This window comes from Ipomoea nil, unplaced genomic scaffold, assembly GCF_001879475.1.
Source record: "Ipomoea nil cultivar Tokyo-kokei standard unplaced genomic scaffold, Asagao_1.1 scaffold2922, whole genome shotgun sequence".
Classification (NCBI taxonomy): domain Eukaryota; kingdom Viridiplantae; phylum Streptophyta; class Magnoliopsida; order Solanales; family Convolvulaceae; genus Ipomoea; species Ipomoea nil.
This window is the reverse complement of record NW_017619350.1, coordinates 1,688,129-1,712,390: the sequence shown is the minus strand read 5'-3', so window position 1 is coordinate 1,712,390 and position 24,262 is coordinate 1,688,129. Positions and strand designations below refer to the sequence as shown.

General features: G+C 37.2%; 6 protein-coding genes across 9 annotated transcripts; 3 read left to right on the top strand and 3 right to left on the bottom strand.

The window, feature by feature from the left end:
- Positions 1-632: 632 nt before the first annotated feature.
- Positions 633-9,068, bottom strand: LOC109161529 (methylmalonate-semialdehyde dehydrogenase [acylating], mitochondrial-like). 3 transcript variants are annotated; one of them, XM_019309964.1, is made up of 23 exons: positions 8,872-9,068; positions 8,631-8,787; positions 8,444-8,499; positions 7,765-8,323; positions 7,042-7,127; positions 6,400-6,441; positions 6,180-6,251; positions 5,945-6,106; positions 5,785-5,863; positions 5,353-5,507; positions 4,993-5,056; positions 4,705-4,784; positions 4,399-4,464; positions 3,222-3,272; positions 2,995-3,146; positions 2,738-2,828; positions 2,455-2,535; positions 2,267-2,344; positions 2,108-2,143; positions 1,933-1,976; positions 1,770-1,848; positions 1,470-1,560; positions 633-1,380 (listed from the first exon to the last, which is right to left on the bottom strand). In XM_019309964.1, the coding sequence occupies exons 4-23, from the start codon at positions 8,306-8,308 to the stop codon at positions 1,106-1,108; spliced, it is 2,328 nt and encodes a 775-aa protein (XP_019165509.1). In that variant the 5' UTR covers positions 8,309-8,323; positions 8,444-8,499; positions 8,631-8,787; positions 8,872-9,068; the 3' UTR covers positions 633-1,105. The 3 variants fall into 3 exon arrangements, with proteins under 3 accessions (XP_019165509.1, XP_019165510.1, XP_019165511.1); XM_019309965.1 differs by lacking the exon at positions 6,400-6,441 and having other exon boundaries at positions 8,631-8,763; XM_019309966.1 differs by lacking the exons at positions 8,444-8,499; positions 8,631-8,787; positions 8,872-9,068 and having other exon boundaries at positions 7,755-7,856.
- A 2,199-nt stretch (positions 9,069-11,267) lies between these two features.
- On the bottom strand, positions 11,268-12,783 carry LOC109161246 (protein FLOURY 1-like). 2 transcript variants are annotated; one of them, XM_019309566.1, is made up of 3 exons: positions 11,544-12,783; positions 11,326-11,365; positions 11,268-11,295 (listed from the first exon to the last, which is right to left on the bottom strand). In XM_019309566.1, the coding sequence occupies exon 1, from the start codon at positions 12,503-12,505 to the stop codon at positions 11,546-11,548; it is 960 nt and encodes a 319-aa protein (XP_019165111.1). In that variant the 5' UTR covers positions 12,506-12,783; the 3' UTR covers positions 11,268-11,295; positions 11,326-11,365; positions 11,544-11,545. The 2 variants fall into 2 exon arrangements, with proteins under 2 accessions (XP_019165111.1, XP_019165112.1); XM_019309567.1 differs by having other exon boundaries at positions 11,268-11,365.
- A 1,645-nt stretch (positions 12,784-14,428) lies between these two features.
- On the top strand, positions 14,429-18,152 carry LOC109161434. The gene is made up of 2 exons (XM_019309833.1): positions 14,429-15,673; positions 18,014-18,152. Exon 1 carries the CDS (start codon positions 14,539-14,541, stop codon positions 15,610-15,612), a length of 1,074 nt encoding a protein of 357 aa, XP_019165378.1. The 5' UTR covers positions 14,429-14,538; the 3' UTR covers positions 15,613-15,673; positions 18,014-18,152.
- On the top strand, positions 16,755-20,767 carry LOC109161430. Its single transcript, XM_019309830.1, has 2 exons — positions 16,755-18,013; positions 20,663-20,767. Exon 1 carries the CDS (start codon positions 16,833-16,835, stop codon positions 18,000-18,002), a length of 1,170 nt encoding a protein of 389 aa, XP_019165375.1. The 5' UTR covers positions 16,755-16,832; the 3' UTR covers positions 18,003-18,013; positions 20,663-20,767.
- On the top strand, positions 19,480-20,853 carry LOC109161431. Its single transcript, XM_019309831.1, has 2 exons — positions 19,480-20,675; positions 20,818-20,853. The coding sequence occupies exon 1, from the start codon at positions 19,497-19,499 to the stop codon at positions 20,649-20,651; it is 1,155 nt and encodes a 384-aa protein (XP_019165376.1). The 5' UTR covers positions 19,480-19,496; the 3' UTR covers positions 20,652-20,675; positions 20,818-20,853.
- Positions 20,828-23,217, bottom strand: LOC109161428 (L-type lectin-domain containing receptor kinase IX.1-like). The gene has a single exon (XM_019309828.1). It carries the CDS (start codon positions 23,070-23,072, stop codon positions 20,964-20,966), a length of 2,109 nt encoding a protein of 702 aa, XP_019165373.1. The 5' UTR covers positions 23,073-23,217; the 3' UTR covers positions 20,828-20,963.
- Positions 23,218-24,262: the final 1,045 nt, after the last annotated feature.

Here is a 24,262-nt window from a genome sequence, read left to right as displayed (position 1 = left end):
TGAACATGTGCAGGTGTTTGTTTATTAAAGGTTCACAGCGTGCTCATGAACGGACACCAACATGTTCGTCAACGTGTTTGTTAACGAACATGTTTGTGAACGTTAACGAACATGTACGTTTGTGAATGTGTTCGCGAACGTTGACAAACACGTTCGCGAACATATTCGTTAACGTAAACGAACACGTTCGTGAACGTATTCGCGAACGTTAACAAACACTAATGAACGCTTAACAAACGAACACGAACAGGATTTTCAAAAACCTTAACAAACGAACACGAACATGAACACCCCAAAATTCTTAACAAACGAACACGAACAACCTTCGTTCGTTTATGTTCGGTTCGTTAACAGCCCTAAACACTATACACTTGTACACAAAAATAATCCATCTCAAATTAAGCCTCCAAATATTCATAACAAGAATCAAACTTCCACATTTCCACAAAAAAAATTATATCACATCCTGAATTTATCTGATACAAATTTATTTTTAATAAATTACTAAAAATGAACATATATAATAATTCATCTTGCTATGTGAATCATAATATACAGTATAAGCATTGCTGTATAACAACATTTTGTTAATATTTTAAAATTATTTATTAAAAAACATTACATGTCTGAGATGAGTCAGTATCAGATAAGTATATTTATTTGCGTCGGTGTTAAGCACACAAGACCGAGTAGCCAAATCTAGTTTAAAAGAAAAAAAAAAAATGATTTTTAATTGACATTTGGAAAGTGGGGAACACGCATGAAATCGTTAAAGCATTGTCCCAAGCACAGGGAAGTGGGGTACACGCAGCTTCAACCAAAAAGGTAAAAAAGGAGCACATAATTTGCAAGCCACCAAAGAAATGAAAGAATGGGACTTTATGTTCATCTTCTCTTTCCAGCAGGTTCATTTTCCTGTTGAAGTTGAAAAGATGGGATATAACATTGTATACTTCACTTTGAAGAATAATGCTTGTCTGCTGCAAACCACAATCACAGTATGGTGGGCCCTCGGGGCGAGGAGTTTCGCTTTTTTCTGGGTAAGCATGGTGGGGGCTCGGTAAGACTAAGAGAGTAAGAACAATCATGTTCAGAAATTCAAAGCCTAGTGTGATGATCCTTCTGACACTGCCATTGCTGGTGATATTCCACTGCTATTCGTGACATCCCGCGAATGCTCACCCAGAGATTCTACGTCGCTGCACTGGAAATCCTTAGACTGTAGCGCCAATGATACTCCATTGCTATTGGACAAGTCCCTGTCACGAGCCAGGGGATCGTTTGATGTGGATGCCATGAATGTGCCTTCACTAGTGGGGAAATCCTTCCATTGCTGGGTCACTGTTTTTGTTTGGGTGTAGAAATTCAGTATGTCCTTACCTGTATAAGTGACACAAACCGCAAATCACAAAGAAAGAAAACGATGGATTTTGATAGAGACAATGTACAGAAGTGTGTTTAGTGTTTACCATTCACACTGAGATCCCCAGTAAAAGAAGCCCTGGAATCGGTGAGCAAGAAGAAAGGCAATGGTGCAGGAAGAACAGCATTTATGCCCACCTGAGTGCAATTGTGTCCATATGAGAAATGTTTAATCAAGTTCCCCATAATTATTGCACAAAGGAAAATATATCACCGCAATAAGTCATAATAAACATGTTGGATACACGAGATATAGAAATCACAATGAAGTAGTCAATCCGGAAGATGTACTTCTAGACGTCAAAACATATTATTGAATATTTGACACACTCAAATGGGTGTTTTACCTGGCGAGATTCAATCTCAGTCCGGAATTTCCTTGCAGCTGCACCAGAACTAGTAAATATAGAGGCTCCAATGCAGAGTCTGCTTAAGAAGAATGACTCAAAAAGAGTAAACTAGAAAAAGTAAAGAGACTGAGAATTTAGAATAAGGTATACAAAAATGTACTTGCTGCAGTTGACAATGCATATGGCTTCATCTAAGCTACCGGCCTGTGACATGATCGATAAGGACAAGAGGGAACTATTGGTTATTAAAATATTAAAAGGACAATGCGTATGTTGACTATGTTCTGTATTAATTACTGCACATGGTTGTACTAAACAATTAACAGTTGACCAACCTGCATACAAAAAAGAACTGGACCAAGTATTTCCTCCTGTACACGCCAAGATCAATTATTGTCAAATATTCAATGTTGTGCACCTTGTTTTCATCTTATTTTCCGTTTACCTACTAAAAATAGCAGTATCAACAATTATTGACAAAACAATGAAGATACCTTGTGAAATTCCATGTCAACTTTGATGTCAGCCAAAATTGTAGGACCCATGAAGTTGCCCATTTCATATTTGGAAACCTGTTTGTCAACTGGTCATGTTTAAATGAGGGAGTAAATGAAAACAAAAGACATATACACTGATAACATGAAAATGAAAATGGTGAAGATAAAAAGAATCCTCTACATACCGCAATCTCTCTTCCATCAAGTACTAATCTGGCTCCGCTATCAATACCAGCCTGGATTGTCCTGGAAATCCATTCCTTAGCCTAGGAACACCAGATTGCTCAAATAAGATATTAATTGAATCAAAGTGGAGTCTTCTAGAGCATGGAACCAGTACAAAATGGGGATTTCAAAGTGGAAGAAACTCAAAGAAAGTAATAATTAAAGATAATTTATCACTTCACTAGATTGGCAGTCATATAATTTATGGGCAACCTTTTCAGCTAGCCTAAAATATACAATCACCTGATTACTAATTACTGGACCAAGGTTCGCACCAGGTTCAGTTCCAGCATTTACTTTGAGTACTTTTGCCCGCTCTACTAGTTTATCTTCCCTGACATAGATTATAACAGACCATAGTCATACTAATGCATCTGATATGTATCACATATTGACATAGCATTATTCTGGGAAAGCACTGCAATAATCATACTACCTGTTTAATGTCAGAAGTAAAAGAAAAAAATTACAAGCACTAGAGGAATGAAGTAAAGGCATACCAGGAACTCGAGTCTCCGACAAAGACAACAGTGTTGATTGTCATACACCTTTGTCCTGCAGCACCAAAACCAGCTTCAACTAAAGCATTCAAAGTGGCATCCATGTTTGCATCAGGCATGACAATTGCATAATTCTTGGCTCCAATATTGGCCTGACGGGTGCAATCAACTTGTCAGGTAAGCAACTACAGTAATCAGAAATACCAATTCAAAAGAGCTTCAATCACCTGAACATATTTACCCTTGGAAGGGCATCTTCCATGGGCATGCATCCCAGACTAAGGGGAAAAGAAGTACATGCATTAGGACATGATAAAAAAATAAAAAATATAAAACATAAAACAAGTATACAAATTGCTAGTATAACCAAATAAATAATAAAAATTTGTGTCTAAAAAGCATGCAAGTGTGTATTATTGCAAAACTAATCATGTATGGTTAACTATAAAAGTATCACATCAGTAAACAAGAAGTGACAGAACCACTAACTTGAACTCTATCATGCAGCAAACAACTCAATATATATAACATAATTGAAGCTCATTTGTCATCAAACATGGGTGAGGACAATTTGGAGTTCTTCTCAGCAATAGTTGTGCAACGTGTGCTAGGATGGGGAGGGAACTGTTCTCCCACCATTATATTAAAATAAAAGCAGTAATCAGGACATTTTAAGTTATCGTGATTTCCATTTAGAAAGGAAGGTAAGACAGACTTTGTATCTCCCAAATTGATTTCCTACTGATAAGGAACTTGCTTGTGCATAGCTAAACCTGAGGCTAACTAAATGCAAAGATTTCCAATTTGGCAGGACAGTTTCTGATCTAATTTTTTGCATTTCATAAAACCTTGACTTTTAAGTTTTAACCTGCAAATGAATGCATGTCACCCCATGCAAAGATTTCCAATTTGGCACGACAGTTTCTGATCTAATTTTTTGCATTTCATAAAACCTCGACTTTTAAGTTTTAACCTGCAAATGAATGCATGTCACCCCATGAATTGACTACATTATTGCCTATTTTCATGTCAAAAGCCATGAGTTTAATTTGTCCACACAGAACATGCGAAAATGACATTTAAAACCAGAAAGCAAATTAAAGTGATTCCCCCGCAGCATTCCATTTAAGGACAGACTTGGTGGGTAGTGATAGTAAAGACATGTTAAAGTACAATTACAACATATCTCCATTGATCAAAAGACCATAGCCTGTTGATCCATGAAGGTTGCACACATTTTTTTAAAGCTTTTTTCCTTCCAATAAGATCTCCATATTGAACATTCAAGCATATGACCTTCAATTTACCCAAATTATCCTTGTGCATATTGAAGTCAGTGACTGCCAGGATGACAACCAAATATAAAGTAGGGAATGATTAAGAAAGAGCATCATGGAAACTTACCGCATCAGAACCAAAAATAGACACAACTTTAATATCATCATCACCACAGATGGAATTTACAATATCCTGCCAAGAAAGATAAAGGAAATAATTAACTAGTTGAAGAAAGCTAGTTCCAATTGCAGGTTGTCATATTAGACAGCAAACAAATTGCCATGAGGGAGAAAGATTCACGTAAAGTTAAGGGCATGCTATCAATATCAAGGATTACCCATGTTAAACAGTTAAACTCAACTGTATATACTCAAGATAAAATGAGGACCTTATGAACCAAATTTCTTCTCAAATTGTGAAATTAGGGCTTACATTAGTGCCATGAACAATATTTAAGACGCCATTAGGCAAACCAGCTTCCAGTGCTAATTCAGCAAGTATCATGCAAGCCCCTGATATGGACAAACAGAATATAGAGCATGACAAGAAAAGACAATAAACACATAGAAAGCAATATCATACTAAAGGCAAATTGCCAAATTCTCTTCTAGAATACACTGCAAAGCAGACATACAAACTAGATACTCCACTTGTAAATGAAAGTAAATATGTAGTATTAAAACCCACCTACTTAAAGCTTCTGGAAGCAAAACATATTACCTGGAGATTTCTCTGAAGGCTTCAGAATAAATGTATTGCCACATGAAATTGCAAAAGGAAACATCTGCATAAAATTGTAAAAAGAGTAAAACAGAATCACAATAAACAATATAGGCAATTAAGAGCAGAAAAGCTGAATAAATCTCAGTAATAACCCATGCACACACACACACACAGGAAGAGAGACCAAAACCAAATATTCCCACAACTAGGAAAAAAGGAGGAAATTTGCCACTTCTCCTGAACCAAAACTATACTACAGATTTTCATAAGCTTATTGAAGAAACCAGGAAAGTTTCCTGAAAATAAGTAATCAAACAAAAGAAATACTAATGCAATCTGATTATCTGACAGGCTTACCCACAATGGAATCATTGATGGAAAGTTGAAAGAACAAATTCCAGCACAAATTCCAAGAGGCTCTCTAATGCTATAAGAATCAACTCCATTTGATATATTTGGAAAGAAGTCTCCCATCTGTATTCTAGCTATTCCACAAACATGATCCACCATCTCTACGGAAAAGAACATGAAAACTTATTAAGAGGACAAGCATAAACAATTAATAATTTACTATCAGTCTATCACAAGGCTAAATAGAACCCTCTTCCTCAGAAAAGACCACTGACCAAACTTGAAGTGAAAAAGAAAATGTTTCTTCAAGAACCTTCTCAATATTGCAGAGTATTTAGTTCCACCAACAATGGTAATATTCAAGTCTAGCTTTATATTGAATAGACTAACATCAATTCAAAATTAGTTCAACAGAACAACACCAATAGAAGTGCTCACCAAGTCCACGTTGCACTTCATTGTATGCATCCTTTAATGTCTTTCCATGCTCAGCTGTAATATTGAAGGCAAGCTTATCCTAGATAATTATAGATGCTTTAAATAACCCTTACAGCATTAATCTAAGATAGGAAACTGTGAGAGTTGCCTGCATTCTTACAATATCTCTTCGAATAAGTTCTTGGAACTTAAACATAATACGTTGACGCAGTGTGACTGATGTGTTCCTCCACAATCGAAAAGCTCTTTTCGCTGCAAATACTGCAGCCTTAAATTCATCATCAGTTGTTAAAGGAACTTGTGAAACCACTTGCTGTGTTGCCTGTTGATATTTTTTTCATGAAAACTTTAACCAAGAATAACACCTGATGGAAATTTAAAACAACAACACTTACAGGATTAATAACATCAAGAGACACTGATGATTGCGAGTCAAGAAATCTACCACCAATGAAATTTGGGCACCTCTACAGAAAAAAATAAATAAATAAATAAAATATTATGAGGTATAATTCAAGTCATTTTGAGGAGATAATTTAAGTTATAAGCTGAGCAAACACCATTTTAACTTTCCTTTATCATTTTGAAATAAAAAATGAATTTTTCACTGCATACAATGTTCAAGTGGATGCCCAGCATCTTACATTTCCTCCTATGCTGATGAGTGATGACACCATATTATTTATAGCAGGAAACAGATAGTCAATAGAAAGCATGATGAAGGATATTATCAACTCTGAAAAGGTGTCTGGCCAAAGAATTAACAAGAACAAAAGCTCTTTCTACAGTAATCCAAATTCAACAAGATAGGAGATTCAGAAGTTCTCAAGATGGACTCAATTCTCTCACCAAACATTCCCATTGTGAGACTTGCTGGCCAGACACCTTTTTTGTAGTAAGAAGCTTTCAATTGAATCAGTTTACAAATAGGTGTCTCAATAGGTTTACAAATACCATATGTTAGTCGGCATTTCTTTAATGTTGCAATATGTACACTGGAATAGTGCTCCATCCTTTTTTAGGTATTACCTTGCTGAAAATATTGTATTCGCCAAGGAGAGTCTCCTTGTGATTGGCCAACACCCTCCTGGAGGAGAGGGGTGGGTTTCCAAAATAATACCAATTATTATTATATTAAAAATGAGAGAGAGAGAGAGAGAGAGAGAGAGAGGGGAGGGGGGGGGGGGGGGGGGGGGGACACTTGAGAAATGCAAATTCTTTAGAAGGTAATGCTATATAGAGCTATGTAAATCATACCAGAGGATAGTTTTTCCTCCATGAAGGCTCTGAAGTTGAAGGCTGAGTTTCTTCACTACTGGGTTTCAAAGTTTTCAACCTCCTAACTGCAGCACCAAGATAATTCACTATTAAAGAAAAGTAATATTGAAATATCAAGATTAATTGTTAGAAGTTTTTCAAGGTCCCAGAGTGTCAGAAATCACAGAAATACATAATAGACCTTTTGCATGCCTTCTTACATCATGTGAATCAGCTCAAGGAATCAAGAATTCAGGTGAAAGAAATTAGCTCACTCAATTGTAGCAAAAGGAAAAAAAGAAACAGCATTCTGAATCACCATTTACATTCAAGAATAGGCATGTCAGCTAGTTCTAGTTATTAACAAGTGGAGCATTGTACGTCCCTATTTCCCAAGACTAAAGGTTAACTAAGTCCAACTTAAAAGAGTTGTGAATTATTTGTTTAAAGTTTTATTCTTTACACCGCATCGCAGCTTACCAATCATTTGCTTGATCTGGATTCCTGACTGCAATAATGGAAGATGGACCAATGGGGTGTTGGCCATGGCATCAAGAAGAACAAATACTACCAAATTAATTAACAGTAAATTCACCCTCACACTGATAATGAAGTTGAAGAAATGACAGCAGAAGTAACAGAGTTAGACACACAGTGGATAAAGACATATGAAAGATGTGTGATGCTGTAATGACAGATGAAGAGAGTAGTACAAGGCTCAACCAGTAAGGTTTCCTTGTCGTAGCTTGGCTTTAACATTGTAAACATGTTTTGGCGTTGATAAAAGTTCAGGATTGCTTTGTCTCAGTCTCTTTAAAATCTGGCGTGGTTTCAAACCAGCTTCAGACATCTCTTTAATTAGCAATACTTCTTTCTCTGAGAAGCAACGAGCAGAAGGATGTTCTGAAATGTCCTTCAGAGCTTCATGGTTGTGTGAAGCATTTTTCACAGTAAGTACCCACAAGCCATCTACCTTCTTTCCTTGAAGTTCAAATGGACAATTTGTGAGTCGAGAACCAGTTTTCCTTTTGCGAGGGTGTTCACAAGATGTCTCATCAGCATGCTTACGCCTATTTCGATAAACACCTCCCCTGTCACAGCCAAGGACTACCACTTTATCCTTTTTGGACTGCTTGATTGTAACAACATATCCTTGGGATAGAGCATACTCTCCTACATGTTGGATAAGTTCTTCACGATCAATGAAGCTCCCAGGTGGGGGTGGTAGCATCTGTGGGGTTCCAATTGATTCCATATAACTTGCCATATCACAAATAAAACCCTGAAGAAAAGATAAAAACAACTGTAAGCTACAACACAAGCTAGTGAAAGCCAACACTCAATCTGAAATCCAAAACACCATCGAGATTGATGAGCAACAATCCAGATGAAAAAGACTTACCAGACAAGCTTCTACTTTCTCCGAGTGTTGATAGTCATGCTTAAATCTCAGAGCAACTGCATAGAAGATACAATAACATTTTTATCCAATCAGAGAAACCTAAAGGAACATTTTATTTTTTTTAAAGTAAAAAAAAAAAAAAAAAACTGATTTTTTAGACAACTAAAAAAAACAGAGAGATATGCACGGATATAGTCACCATGAAGATGTTCTTACTCCATCCCCACTCAATTTCCAGCTTTTCACCGATTCATCTCTTACTTACAAAACGAAAATTATAAAACAGTAAAATCTCTTGAGCAGCCAGGCAGACCAATTGTCTAAAACTGCCGGTATCAAACGCCCTCGGGGGGGAAAAAAAAAAAGAGATTAAAATCAGAAAAACTGCATTCTAACGATGAAAACTTCGCGATGACTAGATCAAATACCGAGTTTGCTGAACACGATGGCTGAAATTGCTGGAGGAGTAAAACTGAGCTTCGAAGTTCCGCGCGTCTATTCTCGTGCCAATAAATCACAATACAGAGCTTCTCTGCCTGCTCACAATGCAATTCCTGGAAATAGATTGATTAAACAAAAGTTTGGAAATTCTTGCGTGAGTGTAGAAATTGAAAAGAAAAATGGAAGAAGAACTCTTTCGCGGAGTAACGTAACAGTGCCGTTGTTTGCTCCGGTACATCTTTTACCGTACCTAAACGGTAAGGACAAGAGTTTTACTATGTGTACTTTTAAATTATATCCCCATTTTTATTTTATAATGTGACAAATAATGATACTATATTTTTATTTGCGTCTCAGAGAAATGACAAAAATTAGTGAAAAAGAGTGAAAGTTGAAAATAAGAAATATAAGTCATGTAATAGTTTTCTAGGGACAATTGAAATACACTATTTCTAATTCTATTCAAACGTACCTAAAATATTATTAAATATTTTTAATTAATTAATTTTTGAATGATGAAAGAATTACATAGTCATTACTCTAGAGTGTCTTGCACAGATTTAACCACTTGACCAAGAAAGTATGAAAATAATTAAATTCATAATATTTAAGTATGAAAGTTACGCTCTACAATTAATCATATCTTTCAATGTAAATTTTATAAATTTACCCTACCTATTTGTTGGATTTAATTATTGTAATTTAATTTTATATTTAAAATGGTGAAATTAAAAATAAAAATTAATATGGTTATGAGTTTATAATCACCATAAACTTTACTAACATAATATAGTAAATAAATATAACACTATTGATGTTATACTTTTAATTTGTAAAATAACAATGGTCAATGGTACGAAAGTTTTTAAATACTTTTGACTTACAATTCTTCACTCGGTCTCGTTTTATTTTTATTAATAAATACTTGACATTTGAAACTTGACACCAATCATTTGCGTAAATGTTAACAAATAAGATTTTTATATTTACAAATTACACAAAAATATTACTAAATCATGATGTTAATAATTATATATAGCAATTATTCATCTCACTAGAGTCGCTTTCGATGCTCTTCACTATCTCACTAGAGTCGCTTTCGAATATCACTTTCTTGAATCCCATGAAGATGGCAAGATGTATACCCTTCAAGAGAGCCCATGCCCCATGCCTCAGCTTCTAGAGGTGAATAGTTCCTAATGTTGTAGACGTAGCCACCTTTCCATTGGCCAGTGCCATCTCTTATTACTCCACCGCAACCTACTTGTAGTATGGTCAACGAAACCATCTTGAATAACGAGAAAATCTCGTAGTCATTACAAATAAATCTTGCTTTACAACTTTAAAAGGTCAAAGAATTACAAAGAAATAGACCAACTTAGGTTGCTCATAGTTGACAGACTCAGACCAAGAAGGCCAATAAGCCACTTTCACTGAGGGTTGAACTTAAAACCTTGTAGTTACCAAGCCCACAACCTAACCAACTTGGTTTCATCATGCAACATATCAACCGTAACCTGGTCCAGAAAAAGGGGCCAGACACACAGGAAATCCCTTTTGCATGAGCATGGTAATTCAGGGTATTTATAGAAGAAAGCATAATAGAAAAAGTAAAGGGGGGATTCAGAAGGGGAGAGCTTGATAAAATCTTGCTGTGACTAGAAGTAAACCAGCAGATTCTATCATCAAAACACATACATAGAAGGTGGTTTGGATCACTGATACCTTCTCTCGCTAAATCAACAATGGACTGTTCCAAGAATCCAAGAGTGAAAGGATAATATGCAGTTAGACTTTCTAAAGACATATTAGGGGTGTTTGGTAAATAGTTGTTAGCTGATTGGGTTAGTGGGTTTTACTAGTTGATGGCATTAGCTGATCATAGAAAAGTGTTTGGTAAATTAGTTGTTAGCTGATTACATGCAAAATGACTTTCTTAAAAAGTTGATCGAAAAAACTGCTTTGAGCAAATTTTTGAATTTTAGCATTTTGGATCAATAAACTGTTACAAAAAACAAATTAATCAAATTTTCATATTGATTGTTTAACCAAGTCAAACAGCTAATAAGTGATAAAATAAACCAAAATTGACTGATAATAACTGTGTTACCAAACATGACCGTTTTGTTTAAGACCAGTAAACATCAGTTTAAGAACTGATTACAAGCCTTTTCTATCACATCATACCTGTGACCTGCCTCACCTGCCACATTAATGATTAGAATAAAGATTTTCAACAGTGCTTTATACTCCAGAAACATAAAACAGCAAAAAGTCATTCAAGAATCCATGTCATATTAGTCATTTATTGTCACCATGAAACTAAAATATCATATTATAGGAGGCATGATTTCACTATTTCAGTTTTTCTCAAAGTGCATTTAAACAGTGACAGTTTCAGATTGTTATATCAAATGACTTTTCTGGTCTGTGATGAAGATAGACCAGTTAATTGTGTACTTGATCTATCTCTACTTAATGCTAAAAGTCATTCAAGACATGTCATTTATTGTGTCACCATAAAACTAAAATGGGATATTTACATAGGAACATGATTATATTTCTGCTATTCTCAAAGTGCAATGAAACAGTGACAATTTCAGATTGTTATACCAAATGGCTGTGATGAAGAGAGAACAGTTAATTGCATACTTGATAGGCTTACTCAGGTGAGAGATCCAGATCAAGAGAGCTAAAGAGCTCGCGGTGGATCGCATCTTCAGAGTTGACTTTAGGAGAACTCCAAGATAATTCATCATCTTCAGAGTGGTCCCCTTCATCGTTCCTCATAAAAAGCTTTGATCTTTTCCTACGCAATCTCAGTTGGTCTCCCAAAACTGTACTTTCTGCTGCCTCGTGCTTCAATACAAGCCATTGCAGTGATTGAATCACTTCTTGGTCATGGAGTTGCTTCTCTTCAGCCAAGCTTTTATACTGCCTGGACTCCATTTCAATCATGCTCTTTTCATTCTGAAGGCGCAGAATCATCGCCATGGCTTCCTGTGCCGCGCTAGCTGCGGCCATTCTTTCCTTCTCGAGCTCCAAGTGAACAGACTCCGCCTTTCTCCTTTCCATCTTCACCATTTTTCTCAGCGTCATAACGTCAAACACATTATCTTCATCATACCCTTCTTGTTCTTCCGCATCATTGGTATCACAAAATTCACCATCTGAACCGCTTCCTTTAGTTTTTTCTTCCAACATATCGATCTTCGATGGTGAATTCCAATTCTTCAGCGATCTAGATAACCCGCATTTGCAAGCTCCAGCCTTTGAGCCAGGACGCCGATCGAAATCATCTCTTGAGCAAAACCCACATCTGCATTCACTTGATTTCCCCCTGAAATGGCACGGAGACGTATTCAACCCCTTGCAAAACCAACTGAATTGCAAGGCCTTGAACCCCAATCCAAAAAGCAATAACAAACCCAACAGCTTGAAGAAGTCCCCAAAACACCCAAAAACCAAAAACCCACATCCAAAATCGAAATTCAAACCCAGATGCTTCAAACAAGCAACACAATCCATCATCATAACCACGAGAAAGCACGCCAAGAATCTCCTGTAAAATTCAAGAACACATATAGCGAGTAGCAGACACAGATGACCAAGAATCTGCATGAGCGTCTGATGATTAAAATTGTAAAATTGTTCAGTTCTAGAATGCCAGTTTTCTGATAGGCGGGGTTTACAGAAAACAACTGCACCGCACTTAAACTCACTTTCGTGCTATTTTTGCGGCAAACGGAACTCTGCTACGCAGAAGATGAGAACGAGCGAAGAAGGATAAGAATGGCGCATCTGAAAATGGGAGAAATGGAGGCGAAAACGACGAGGCTGTAAGGAGTCTCGAGAGTCAGAGTTAGGACTGCCGCAATATACTGGATAACGCTGTTCGCGATTTCTGCACCTATTAGAAGAGGTGTGCTTTATACTTTTTCTAATTTTCTACATACTTACCATTTTTATTTTTATTTTGTTGTTTGGCAAAATGAAATAAATTTTTCCTCCAACATTAAGAGTATAGCAATGATTTTTTTCAAAAATATTTATTGCCATAATTATGGTACCAACAAGTGAATGTTAAGATATGTTCATAATTATGTGAGAAATTTTAATCTGCAAATTGCGAATTTGTAAAAGACTGCACCGCACTCGGTATGATTGCATCGCACCTAATACGATTGCACCGCAAGATCCTTTACATATGTCTGATAGTTGTAGCAGTGCAATCATATACTAGTTGCAGTATAATCTTTCACATTAAATCTAAAGATAATAATGTTTACATTTTACAAAAATTATATTCGTATTAATTACTTTTGGACGCTAATTAAAAATATTTTCTGTTTAAATTGTTGGAATTTCATATCGACTAATGACATTAAAAGTACTGTATAATTGTAATTGTGCACTACCAAAGTAATCAATGTTGAAATTTTTTTATTGAGGCTAGTATTTGAGAAAATCTTTTATCATTGAATTTGACCTTCATTAATGGCTGATATTACTGCGTGACCTTTTCTTATGATGGCTCAATATATATTACAAGTTCAAGACGATCCTTTAAGTTGCATTCAACCCTCATTGATAGTTGATATTACTGTGTAATTTTATCATAATTTACATAGGTGGTAAAACTTGTCCTTGTGATCCTATTTGACAAAAAATCACAAGAAAATAAACTGATCGGCTCAAACCAAATTCCCATTAAGAATTGAACTTATAATCTTCTGATTACCAAACTAACAAACCGATTAACTTGATTAGGATTGCACAGTATACTTTAATTTTTCACTTCCTACTTAGGTGGTCTGCTCTGCTTCATCCAAAAGGAGTATAATCACAGTTTTTATTATTCTTTTTATTTTTTTACCATCAATAAAATTATGACAAGTAGTGAAAGTTTTATCCTTTAAATCTATGTACCATTTTATATTTATGGTACTGCATGCGGAAAAAGCAACATAGTCAGTGCCTTACACAAAACACAATGAAGAAGAAGACCCCTTTTTAGGTTAGATCAGATTATCAGAAAAAACAATATTTAAAGAAAATTTATATATATATATTTATCTGGAATGTACAACTGACATCTATAAACTTGTCTCTTTTGGCTCAACATATAAGTTGCTGCTGCATCAAAACCCAAAAATACAAAGGGAATTTGTGTGTATTTCCAAGGGAGATTGAGCTGCTAGCTTGCTGTGTCTCACTGAATACCGTTTATCGATTTCAAGAAAATGCTACAAATGAAAGAAGAAATAAATCCTCAGATATCTGTATGTGAACTATAATCTTTTGGACCATTTCATGGGTTCTGTTAATCTGGAAAAAGGAAAAGAAAAAAAAAATGTTGAGTTTGTCACCTATAGAGATTAGGAATATGAATTTGTATCACCACCATCACCATCCCAGTTAATATCTTGCCTTCTTTACATTTCTGCTATTATTATTGTTTCTTGTTCTTGTTGAACAGGATTACTGGTGCAACAAAACTTGGGCATCAAGAAGTCAACTATCCTTTCTGCTAAAAAAAATTAACAATAAAAGTACAGGTGGGGACTTGGAGGATACGTTGACAAGTTGCATATATATGCAACTCAGCCTTGACTTCAAGATATGTCTCAAAACTTGTCATCAAATATCAAAACATGGCCCCTAGGAAGAAGAAAGATTTAGTAACAAGTGAAGATCCCCACCAGCAGTTACTCAACTTCATTGGAAGGCAACCTCATTTGAAGTTGATCCAAAGTGTAGGTTCTGCTGGTGTCACGAAATCGTGGAAAATAGCAACAAACCGACGATGTGTTCCTAGTTTTAAAGCCCCACTGCTTCAACTTTATCATGCTGATAGTGATCATCATCAATGCCATGGCCGCTACACTCTCAGCATCTCATTTTATCAAGGTTTCTATCGCTGGCGGTGGAGAAGTAGAAGGTCACCAGAGAAAAGTTGGGACCAGTTTCTTGGTTGCTCTCATGGCCTGATTTTGACTCCTTCCTCTTTTTTGGATCTCACACAATCCTTTCTTGACCTAACCATAATGCTTCCTTCCTGGGATGCTCATCAGGTTCCAATCAGAAGTGCCACTTTATCTTCATTTCCAGTGGATCCTAATGGCTGCAATGTGATGGCCATCACAGGCTGTGATTCTCCTGCTTTTGGAGTTTCTCGTGTAGATTGCTTGACTGAAAGAAGATGGTGTTATTTCGGGGCACTGGAGTGGTCTAAGCAAGATAGCACCCTCATTGACCCCAATGATTCAGAACAGCAACTCATGAAATTCACCAATGTAGTTGGCTATAGTGGCAAATTTTATGCATTGACTCTGCAGGGAACTCTGGCAGTAATAGAAGAAGTTAATTCTCAGTTTCATATCACAAAGTTATGCAGAAGGCGCGCTGTTCCTTCGGTACCATCAAAGCGTTTCACCGAGTACTTACTTGAATCCGGTGGAGAAATCTTGTTGGTTTTCCTCATATGCAGAAAATCAGTTATGTCTGTTGATCATGTTGAGGTCTTGAAGCTTCAGCTTGGGGATGAACTCTCATGGATAAAGATGGAAAGTCTTGGTGATAGAACATTGTTTGCAGGGATTAATAGCTGCTTCTCAGTCACTGCAACCCAAGTGGGTTGCAGAAGAAACTCTATTTACTTCACTCATCTCTCAAAGGATTCTTGGAGGCTATATGACATGGAAACTGACACCATTTTGCCCTGTTAAATGGTTCTGAACTTAAATCTCCAAAATGGGAAGAGCCCACAGATGGGCAGTAAAATAATGTGTGATGAAATCTGTCATTGTTGTGTATGTCTCATATGTACTCTGGAAGATGATGTGTTCTTTGTAACCCTGAATGTTTTATCACAACAATTAATAAAATAATAGTTTCGTGCGGATAGACACATTACTGAACCACGTAAATCTTTATCTTCTTTCTCAACAATCATTACTAATTCATTATCAGTCCATTTTTCTGTTTATTGCAAAACTATATATTGTAATGTATTACAAAACTTCAAAGATACACTAACAAGAATTACACTCTACGTATAGTATGCAGACTTTACAATAACTTAATTAGTGGCTTTCTATGAATAAAGCTAAGATTCACAAACAGATGAAACCATTAACCATCCCTTATGAATGTGAACTATAATCTTTTGGACCATTTGATGGTTTCTGTTAATCTGGAAAAGAAAGAAAAAATTGATCTACTATGTTTGGTAACCTAATTAGCTTATCAGTTAATTTTGACTTATTTGACCACTATTAGTTGTTTGACTTGGTTAAACAATCAATATCAGTATTTGATTAAGAGTTCTACTAGATAGACTCCCAAAATTCTACTCCCTCATTTATACTCCTTGAGGTGACAAATCAGGATTAGTTATTTTCATCATGTGGGTCTACTGAAAAGTGTCTACATCAAAAGCATGTGAGAGGGTGTACAATTTGGGAGTTTAAAATGGGAGTACACTAAGTATTTTCCTTTGATTAATTAGCTTTTTGTAATAACTTATTGCTCTAAAATGCTAAAATTCAAAAAGCTGCTCAAAGTAGCTTTTTGGATCGAATTTTTGTTAAAGTCATTTTGCATGTAATCAGCTATCAGCTAATTTACCAAACACTTTTTTATAATCAGCCAATGCTATCAACTAGCCAAACCCACTAACCCAATAAACTAACAACATTTACCAAACATCCATCATATACAAATGTACAATGGTAGGTGCATGGCTTGTTTTGAGTCTTGAACAGGTTTACTGCCTTACTGGTGCAACAAAACTTGGGCATCAAGAAGTCAACTATCCTTTCTGCTAAAAAAAATTAATAATAAAAGTACAGGTGGGACTTGGAGGATACGTTTACAAGTTGCATATATATGCAACTCAGCCTTGACTTCAAGATATGTCTCAGAACTTGTCATCAAATATCAAAACATGGCCCCTAGGAAGAAGAAAGATTTAGTGACAAGTGAAGAGGGGTTGTGTTCAGAGAAATGGCCAAATCTTCCCCAGCAGCTACTCAACTTCATTGGAAAGCAACCTCATCTGAAGTTGATCCAAAATGTAGGTTCTGCTGGTGTAACGAAATCGTGGAAAATAGGAACAAACCGAAGTTGTGTTCCTAGTTTTAAAGCCCCACTGCTTCAACTTTATCATGCTGATAGTGATCATCATCAATGCCATGGCCGCTACACTCTCAGCATCTCATTCTATCAAGGTTTCTATCAGTGGTGGTGGAGAAGTAGAAGGTCACCAGAGAAAAGTTGGGACGACCAGTTTCTTGGCTGCTCTCATGGCCTGATTTTGACTCCTTCCTCTTTTATGGATCCCACCAAATCCTACCTTCACCAAACGATGCTTCCTTCCTGGGATACTCATCATCATCAGGTTCCAATGAGAAGTGCCACTTTATCTTCATTTCCAGTGGATCCTAATGGCTGCAATGTGATGGCCATCACAGGCTGTGATTCTCCTGCTTTCGGAGTTTCTCGTGTAGAGTGCTGGACTGAAAGAAGATGGTGTTATTTCAAGGCACTGGAGTGGTCTAAGCAAGATAGCACCCTCATTGACCCCAATGATTCAGAACAGGAACTCATGAAATTCACCAATGTAGTTGGCTATAGTGGCAAATTTTATGCATTGACTCTGCAGGGAACCCTGGCAGTAATAGAAGAAGTTGATTCTCAGTTTCGTATCACAAAGTTATGCAGAAGGCGGGCTGTTCCTTTGGTACCATCAAAGCGTTTCACCGAGTACTTACTCGAATCCAGTGGAGAAATCTTGTTGGTTTTCCTCATTTGCAGAAAATCAGTTATGTCTGTGGATCATGTTGAGGTCTTGAAGCTTCAGCTTGGGGATGAACTCTCATGGATAAAGATGGAAAGTCTTGGTGATAGGACATTGTTTGCAGGGATTAATAGCTGCTTCTCAGTCACTGCAACCCAAGTGGGTTGCAGAAGAAACTCTATTTACTTCACTCATCTCTCAAAGGATTCTTGGAGGCTATATGACATGGAAACTGACACCATTTTGCCTTGTTATGACTATAATAGTGGCTCTGAACTTAAATCTCCAAAATGGGAAGAGCCCACAGATGGGCAGTAAAATAATGTGAGATAATGAAATCTGTCATCATCATAAGTCCATTTTTCTGTGTATTGCAAAACTTTGTATGTTATAAGCTCTTCACCTCCCTTTCTATTTGATAACTCTTCATGAGTCTTGATCTTCATTCTAAATTGTATTTTTTTTTTTTTTTCATTTCCTTTGTGCCTTTGGATCCCCGAGTCATGCCATCGTACTTCTAACTGGTTCCTTTTCACTTTCTTGACTTCTCGCGACTCGTGAAATGCACATTTGTGTCAATAATGACTTTAAAACATATCCAATTGTGCTCCAATTCACATTATTTTACAATCAATGCTTCCCAATCACCTTAATGTCACAAATGAATAAAATAAGCACATACTCAATTTTCAATTAACACAAAATTATATGAGTTTGATGTTAAATATGCACAAAAAGAAAATAGTAAGAATTCACATAATACCATTCTTGAACACATACACTAAAAGCTTCAAAATACATGAATTATTTATAATAGAAAATAATCAGTAGTCTAGTTTGGCAAGCCCAAGCTGGAATGAATTTGCTGGTTGATCCACAAGATCCAGGCAATTTCCATTATATTATGTGCATTCAAGTGAAAGTCCCTCTTTGTTTACCTGGAGTCTACTGAAGATGTCTGGAATGGCCTCAAAGAGAGGTTCAGTCAAGGAGATCACTTCAGAATTTCAGATATCAATTTATTACTATCATCTACAGCATTATTTATTACAGATACAACTAAAAACCCAGGCAACAACCCAACATTCACTCTTACAACAATAAACTGAACTCTTACTAAGGTTGTTTCCTTTTCATTATGTTCTGGTTTGTTATTGACTTCTATATTGGCTGTTGTGAGTTCTTGACAAAGAAACTAGCTGTAGGTGGTGTTCTTAGAGTCTTGACCAGGTTTTCTGGTGGAATCAATGTTCCAGAAGGTGCAAGGCGTTAGTCAGGCAGCTGAGGCGGTCGAGTAATTCGAGTATATATTGTTTCCACTTTTTTCACTCAGGACTGTGAGTTACTAGACTATTATAATCCCACAAACTAGTCAACTACATATGTTAGATGGTTAGTTGAGTATATGACTGGAGGAATATAGAAGAGAAGCAACTGAGTAGGCAAAAAATACCATTCGGTTGAGTTGGGCGCCGACTTAACTTAGTTGGGCCGCTAACTAGACAGAGTTAAGCGCCCAAATCGGCCGACTAGTTGGCCAACCAACTAAAAATCGCCTAGAGCTGAAATCGCCTCGGTCTATGAGTACCTAGCGCCTAGGCCACCGCCTAGGTCAATTTTTACAACATTGGGTGGAACCTAACTAAACTTGGGCATCAAGAAGTCAACTATCCTTTCTGCAAAAACAATTAATACGGAGTAACATAAAACAGTACAGCTGGGACTTGGAGGGTACGTTTACAAATTGCATATATATGCAACTCAGCCTTGACTTCAAGATATGTCACAGAACTCCTCATCAAATATCAAAACATGGCCCCTAGCAGGAAGAAGAAAGACTTACTGACAAGTGAAGAGGGCCTGTGTTCAGAGCAATGGCCAAATCTTCCCCAGCAGCTACTCAACTTCATGGGAAGGAAACCTCATCTGAAGTTGATCCAAAATGTAGGCTCTGCTGGTGTCACGAAATCGTGGAAAATCGGAACAAACCGACAATGTGTTCCTAGTTTTAAAGCCCCACTGCTTCAACTTTACCAGGAGGATCATCAATGCCATGGGAAGACTTGCCAGTACACTCTCAGCATCTCATTTTATGAAGGTGGCTACTACTGGTGGGGGAGAAGTAAACCTGAGACAAGCTGGGAGCAGTTTCTTGGTTGCTCTCATGGCCTGATTTTAACCCCTTGCTATATTTTTGATCCCACCCAAGTTTACAGTGGTAGAACGTGCAGTCTTCCTCCCTGGGATGCTCAGGTTCCAATCAAAACCACTGCCCTATCTTCATTTCTAATGGATCCTAATGGCTGCAATGTTATGGCTATCACAGGCTGTTCTTCTCCAGCTTTTTCTGTTTCTCGTATCGAGTGCTGGAAGAGGAAAAGATGGTTTTGTTTCAGGGCACTGGAGTGGTCTAAGAAGGACACCACCCTCATTGACCCCAATGATTCAGAACAGCAACTCATGAAATTCACCAATTTAGTTGGCTACAGTGGCAAATTTTATGCATTGACTCTACAGGGAACCATGGCAGTAATAGAAGAAGTTGATTCTCAGTTTCATATCACAAAGTTATGCAGAAGGCGGGCTGTTCCTTCGGTACCATCAAAGCGTTTCACCGAGTACTTACTCGAATCCAGTGGAGAAATCTTGTTGGTTTTCCTCATTTGCAGAAAATCAGTCATGTCTGTGGATCATGTTGAGGTCTTCAAGCTTCAGGATGGTCATGAACTCTCATGGATAAAGTTGGAAAGCCTTGGTGATAGAACATTGTTTGCAGGGATTAATAGCTGCTTCTCAGTCACTGCAACCCAAGTGGGTTGCAGAAGAAACTGTATTTACTTCACTCATCTCTCAATGGATTCTTGGAGGCTATATGACATGGAAACTGACACCATTTTGCCTTGTTATGACTATAATGGCTCTGAACTTAAATCTCCAAAATGGGAAGAGCCCACAGATGGGCACTAAAATAATGTGAGATGAAATCCGTCATTGTTGCGTATGTCTCATATGTACTGGAAGATGACGTGTTCTTCGTAACCCTGAATGTTTTACCACAACAATTAATAAAATAACAGTTTCGTAAATCTTTGTCTTCTTTACTTTTTGTCATTGTTATTGTTAATCTCAACAGTCATCATTAACAGTCCATTTTTCTGTTTATTGCAAAACTATATATTGTAATGTATTACAAAACTTCAAAGATACACTAACAAGAATTACACTCTATGTTTAGTATGCAGACTTTACAATACCTTACAATAAACCATTAACCATCCCTTATGAAGAAAATGAAGAGGTGGCACCAATGGAAAATGAAAAGGAAGAAGTAGGCAGACTGGCATTAGAAACAGGAGTAGATGCAGGATACGTCGCGACAGGCATCTTTGATGGAAGAACGGGTAAGGGAGATTCAAACTTAAGAACGCGCACCACTTGTTGAATCGAAGGTCTTTGACTATAATCAGGATGAGCAGACCAGAGCCCGACGGTTATGAGGCTTTGCATTTCTTGCTCATCAAAAATTGAGCATAGTTTTGGATCCGCAGCCCCAAGAATTGTGCCTGATCCATACAGCTCCCAGACCCAATCTACTAGTAAAACCTTGTCTGGTTCAGCCCTTGGCTCAATAGGCTTTCTCCCACAGGCGATTTCGAGAGCCACAATGCCAAAGCTATATATGTCTGTTTCCTTGCTTGCTTTCCCTGTCAAGACAGATTCTGGGGCAATGTACCCCATGGTGCCTGCCAATGTTGTGGTTTGTGCTCCCTTTTCGTGATCAACCAGCCTTGCCAGCCCGAAATCCCCGAGTTTAGCATTAAACCCTTTGTCCAACATAACATTGCTAGACTTAACATCTCTATGCAGCACACATTGCTCCCATTCCTCGTGCAAATATAGCAAAGCTGATGCCAGGCCCGTGGCAACCTTGTACCTCAAATCCCACGTTAACAGATCCGTCTTGCTGAACAGAAAGCGGTCGAGGCTGCCATTTGGAAGCAGTTCATAAGCAAGAAGTAGATCGTTTTTCTCGTGGCACCAGCCAACCAATTTCACCAGATTCTTGTGCCTCAGCTTGCTGATGATCTTTACTTCTGAGGCATACTCTTTTATCCCTTGGTTAGATGTTCTTGAAACCCTCTTAATGGCAACGTGTAAGTTCAGATCCCTCAGAAACCCGAAATAGACACTGCCAAATCCGCCTTGTCCAAGCTTCTTGGTCTCTGCAAAGTTTGTGGTTGCACGTGAGAGCTGCTTGTAGGAAAACTGCATAGGCCCAAAACCTCCACTGCCAATTTCATCACACAAGACTGAGTTGACAATAGAAAATCTACTAATTTTCTCTCCCTCCCTCCTCTTCTTTATGATCCCAGCGAGGAATATTAACAGAAAACCAATCACAAAAAACCCACCAACAATCAATCCCGCCAACCCTTTTTTACTAAGATGATGATGGCGGGGATTTCGATTTCTGCCATTGTTATACTCAGAGCCTTCATCAGAGATGTTTATACTTGAACTAAAACTCCAGGAGGAAATAATATTTTGCTCTGTGACGGTTCCCGTGCTGGCTGAGAACCCAATCGTGACAAACTCTGCCTGCAGCTTTCCCAAATCAATTGTATAGTTAAACCTACCAATACCATCTCCATCTCCATCCCGCGAAGAGTTGGTGAAGGAAACGCTTAACGTTTTCGACACGCCATTATAGGCAATTTCAGCTCGCTGTTCGCCGCGTACAATTTCATCTTCACCAATCCACTGCACGCGGCGAACAGACATTAAAGAATTGTCGTCGATACCCACGTGAGGTCCGTTCTCAAGATCCCATGCATTCTGATTCGTATCGAACTCGATAGCAATGAACCGGAACTCTTTAGAGCTCGAGGTACCATCTTGGTCAGTATTGATCCCAATTCCCAGGCCGCCGCCGGCGTTTAAAGACGACAGGGCGGAGATATTGGAAGCAAGAAAGAATGTCAGCCCATCACCTATCTCCGGATATGAATCCGGAACTTGCGATCTATTCAACGATTCATGCTTTTCATCAATTGGTTTGATCAAGAATGAAAAGCTGGTGGTGAAGTTCGCCAGATTCCCTGTCTCCTTGTCCCAAAGATGCATTTGTTGTTTGTACGTAGCCCGACCAGTGTCGTTGTACATGCGATCTTTCTGGTACGAGGTTAGCAGAATAACTTCATCGGACGCAGAGGCACTCCCATCGTAGATTATGTTATGATCGTTTGGACTGAAACTGGGAAAGGTGAAGTTTAGACCAGAAGCGGCGTGAGTTGATGGTGGAATAAAGAGCGTGCATGTTAACAACACAGAAAGAGAAATGGTCATCATCAGCCGCATCATATCGTTGAAGACTGGGAATTGATGCATGCTGAGGCTAAGGGGTTGTCAGAAAACATTATGGCCGCCGCGAATTGAAGTGAAGTTGTGTACTGGTCAAACGTAAACGATCGGAGGACGACCGGCAACACAATATTGACGTAACAACTGGGTCGTCTCACTGTTGGGCAATATACATGCTGACAGGGATAAAAATAAAATAGAATTGCACCCTTTACTGGTGGAAATTAAATTTGGAGTATGGTTTGGTTAGAAGGCTATAAGTCTTGAAAGTCAATTTTTTTTTTGGTAATCATATCCGGTATCTAATGCTCACATTACACATTGATTAATATGTACTTGAGCATATATATAAGATACTTAGTTTATGTATCTGATTTAATTAACGAGTTATTTTAATTCAATTTTGTATAATATTAAGTTCAATATTATTATATAAAATTTATGTATTTAAAAAATACATTAAAATATTATTAATAAAAATATACATTTATAAAAATGATTGAAAATATTTTTTTTTAAGAAAAAACAAAGAATAAATAATTGATTTAGCCAATAAATAATAAATATGGCATGTATAATGAAATAGAGAGGTATATAATTATTAGCTTAACTTTAAGTTTTGATAGAACACATCTCAATCTGTGCATATATCATTTAATTTAGTATCCGAAGCAACATTATGCATAAGGTCATCACACATGGGGTGTGTTGAGCCTATAATATATAAACACACATGAAGTATGTCTTAAACATATATACGGAGTAATATAAATGTGCAGTCCAATTGCTACTTAATTCCACACGAGAAGATAGTTAACATTTGTTGTTTCATTCATAAAACTCAATGATAAGAGTCAAATAAACCTATCTATTATCCCAGATTCCTAAATGACTCAATTAACACACAAGTCCAAAATTTAATGCAATCTCTATTTTTTATGGGTTATTGTCGGGTAATCGATCAATAGGGTCGGATTTTGGGTTGTGCAAGCTGGGCTAAAGCACATTACCTCAAATTTTAGAGGTCTAATATTTAATTTTTACAAAGCTAGTTTAAAATAAAAACTAAAAGATTTCAATTAAATTTAAAAGGTTCCATGAAGAAATGGTAAAAATGTGTTTTTATTGTATTTTAATAGGATAGAGGTTCGAAACTTGCATGCTGTTCCAGCTTTGGACATCTCCCTACTTTTAAAAATCCTTTTGTATTGCGAATT

Excerpts from the sequence above, each read along its gene's own strand:
- LOC109161246 (XM_019309567.1), bottom strand. The coding sequence starts at position 12,505 with ATGCAGATTCTTGGTCATCTGTGTCTGCTACTCGCTATATGTGTTCTT.
- LOC109161428 (XM_019309828.1), bottom strand. The coding sequence starts at position 23,072 with ATGCATCAATTCCCAGTCTTCAACGATATGATGCGGCTGATGATGACC.
- LOC109161430 (XM_019309830.1), top strand. The coding sequence starts at position 16,833 with ATGGCCCCTAGGAAGAAGAAAGATTTAGTGACAAGTGAAGAGGGGTTG.
- LOC109161434 (XM_019309833.1), top strand. The coding sequence starts at position 14,539 with ATGGCCCCTAGGAAGAAGAAAGATTTAGTAACAAGTGAAGATCCCCAC.
- LOC109161529 (XM_019309964.1), bottom strand. The coding sequence starts at position 8,308 with ATGGCAAGTTATATGGAATCAATTGGAACCCCACAGATGCTACCACCC. Across the intron at positions 6,107-6,179 it reads CTCTTGATGTTATTAATCCT|GCAACACAGCAAGTGGTTTC; the intron begins GTAAGTGTTGTT and ends AAATATCAACAG. Across the intron at positions 2,345-2,454 it reads TTGATGGAAGAGAGATTGCG|GTTTCCAAATATGAAATGGG; the intron begins GTATGTAGAGGA and ends GTTGACAAACAG.
- LOC109161431 (XM_019309831.1), top strand. The coding sequence starts at position 19,497 with ATGGCCCCTAGCAGGAAGAAGAAAGACTTACTGACAAGTGAAGAGGGC.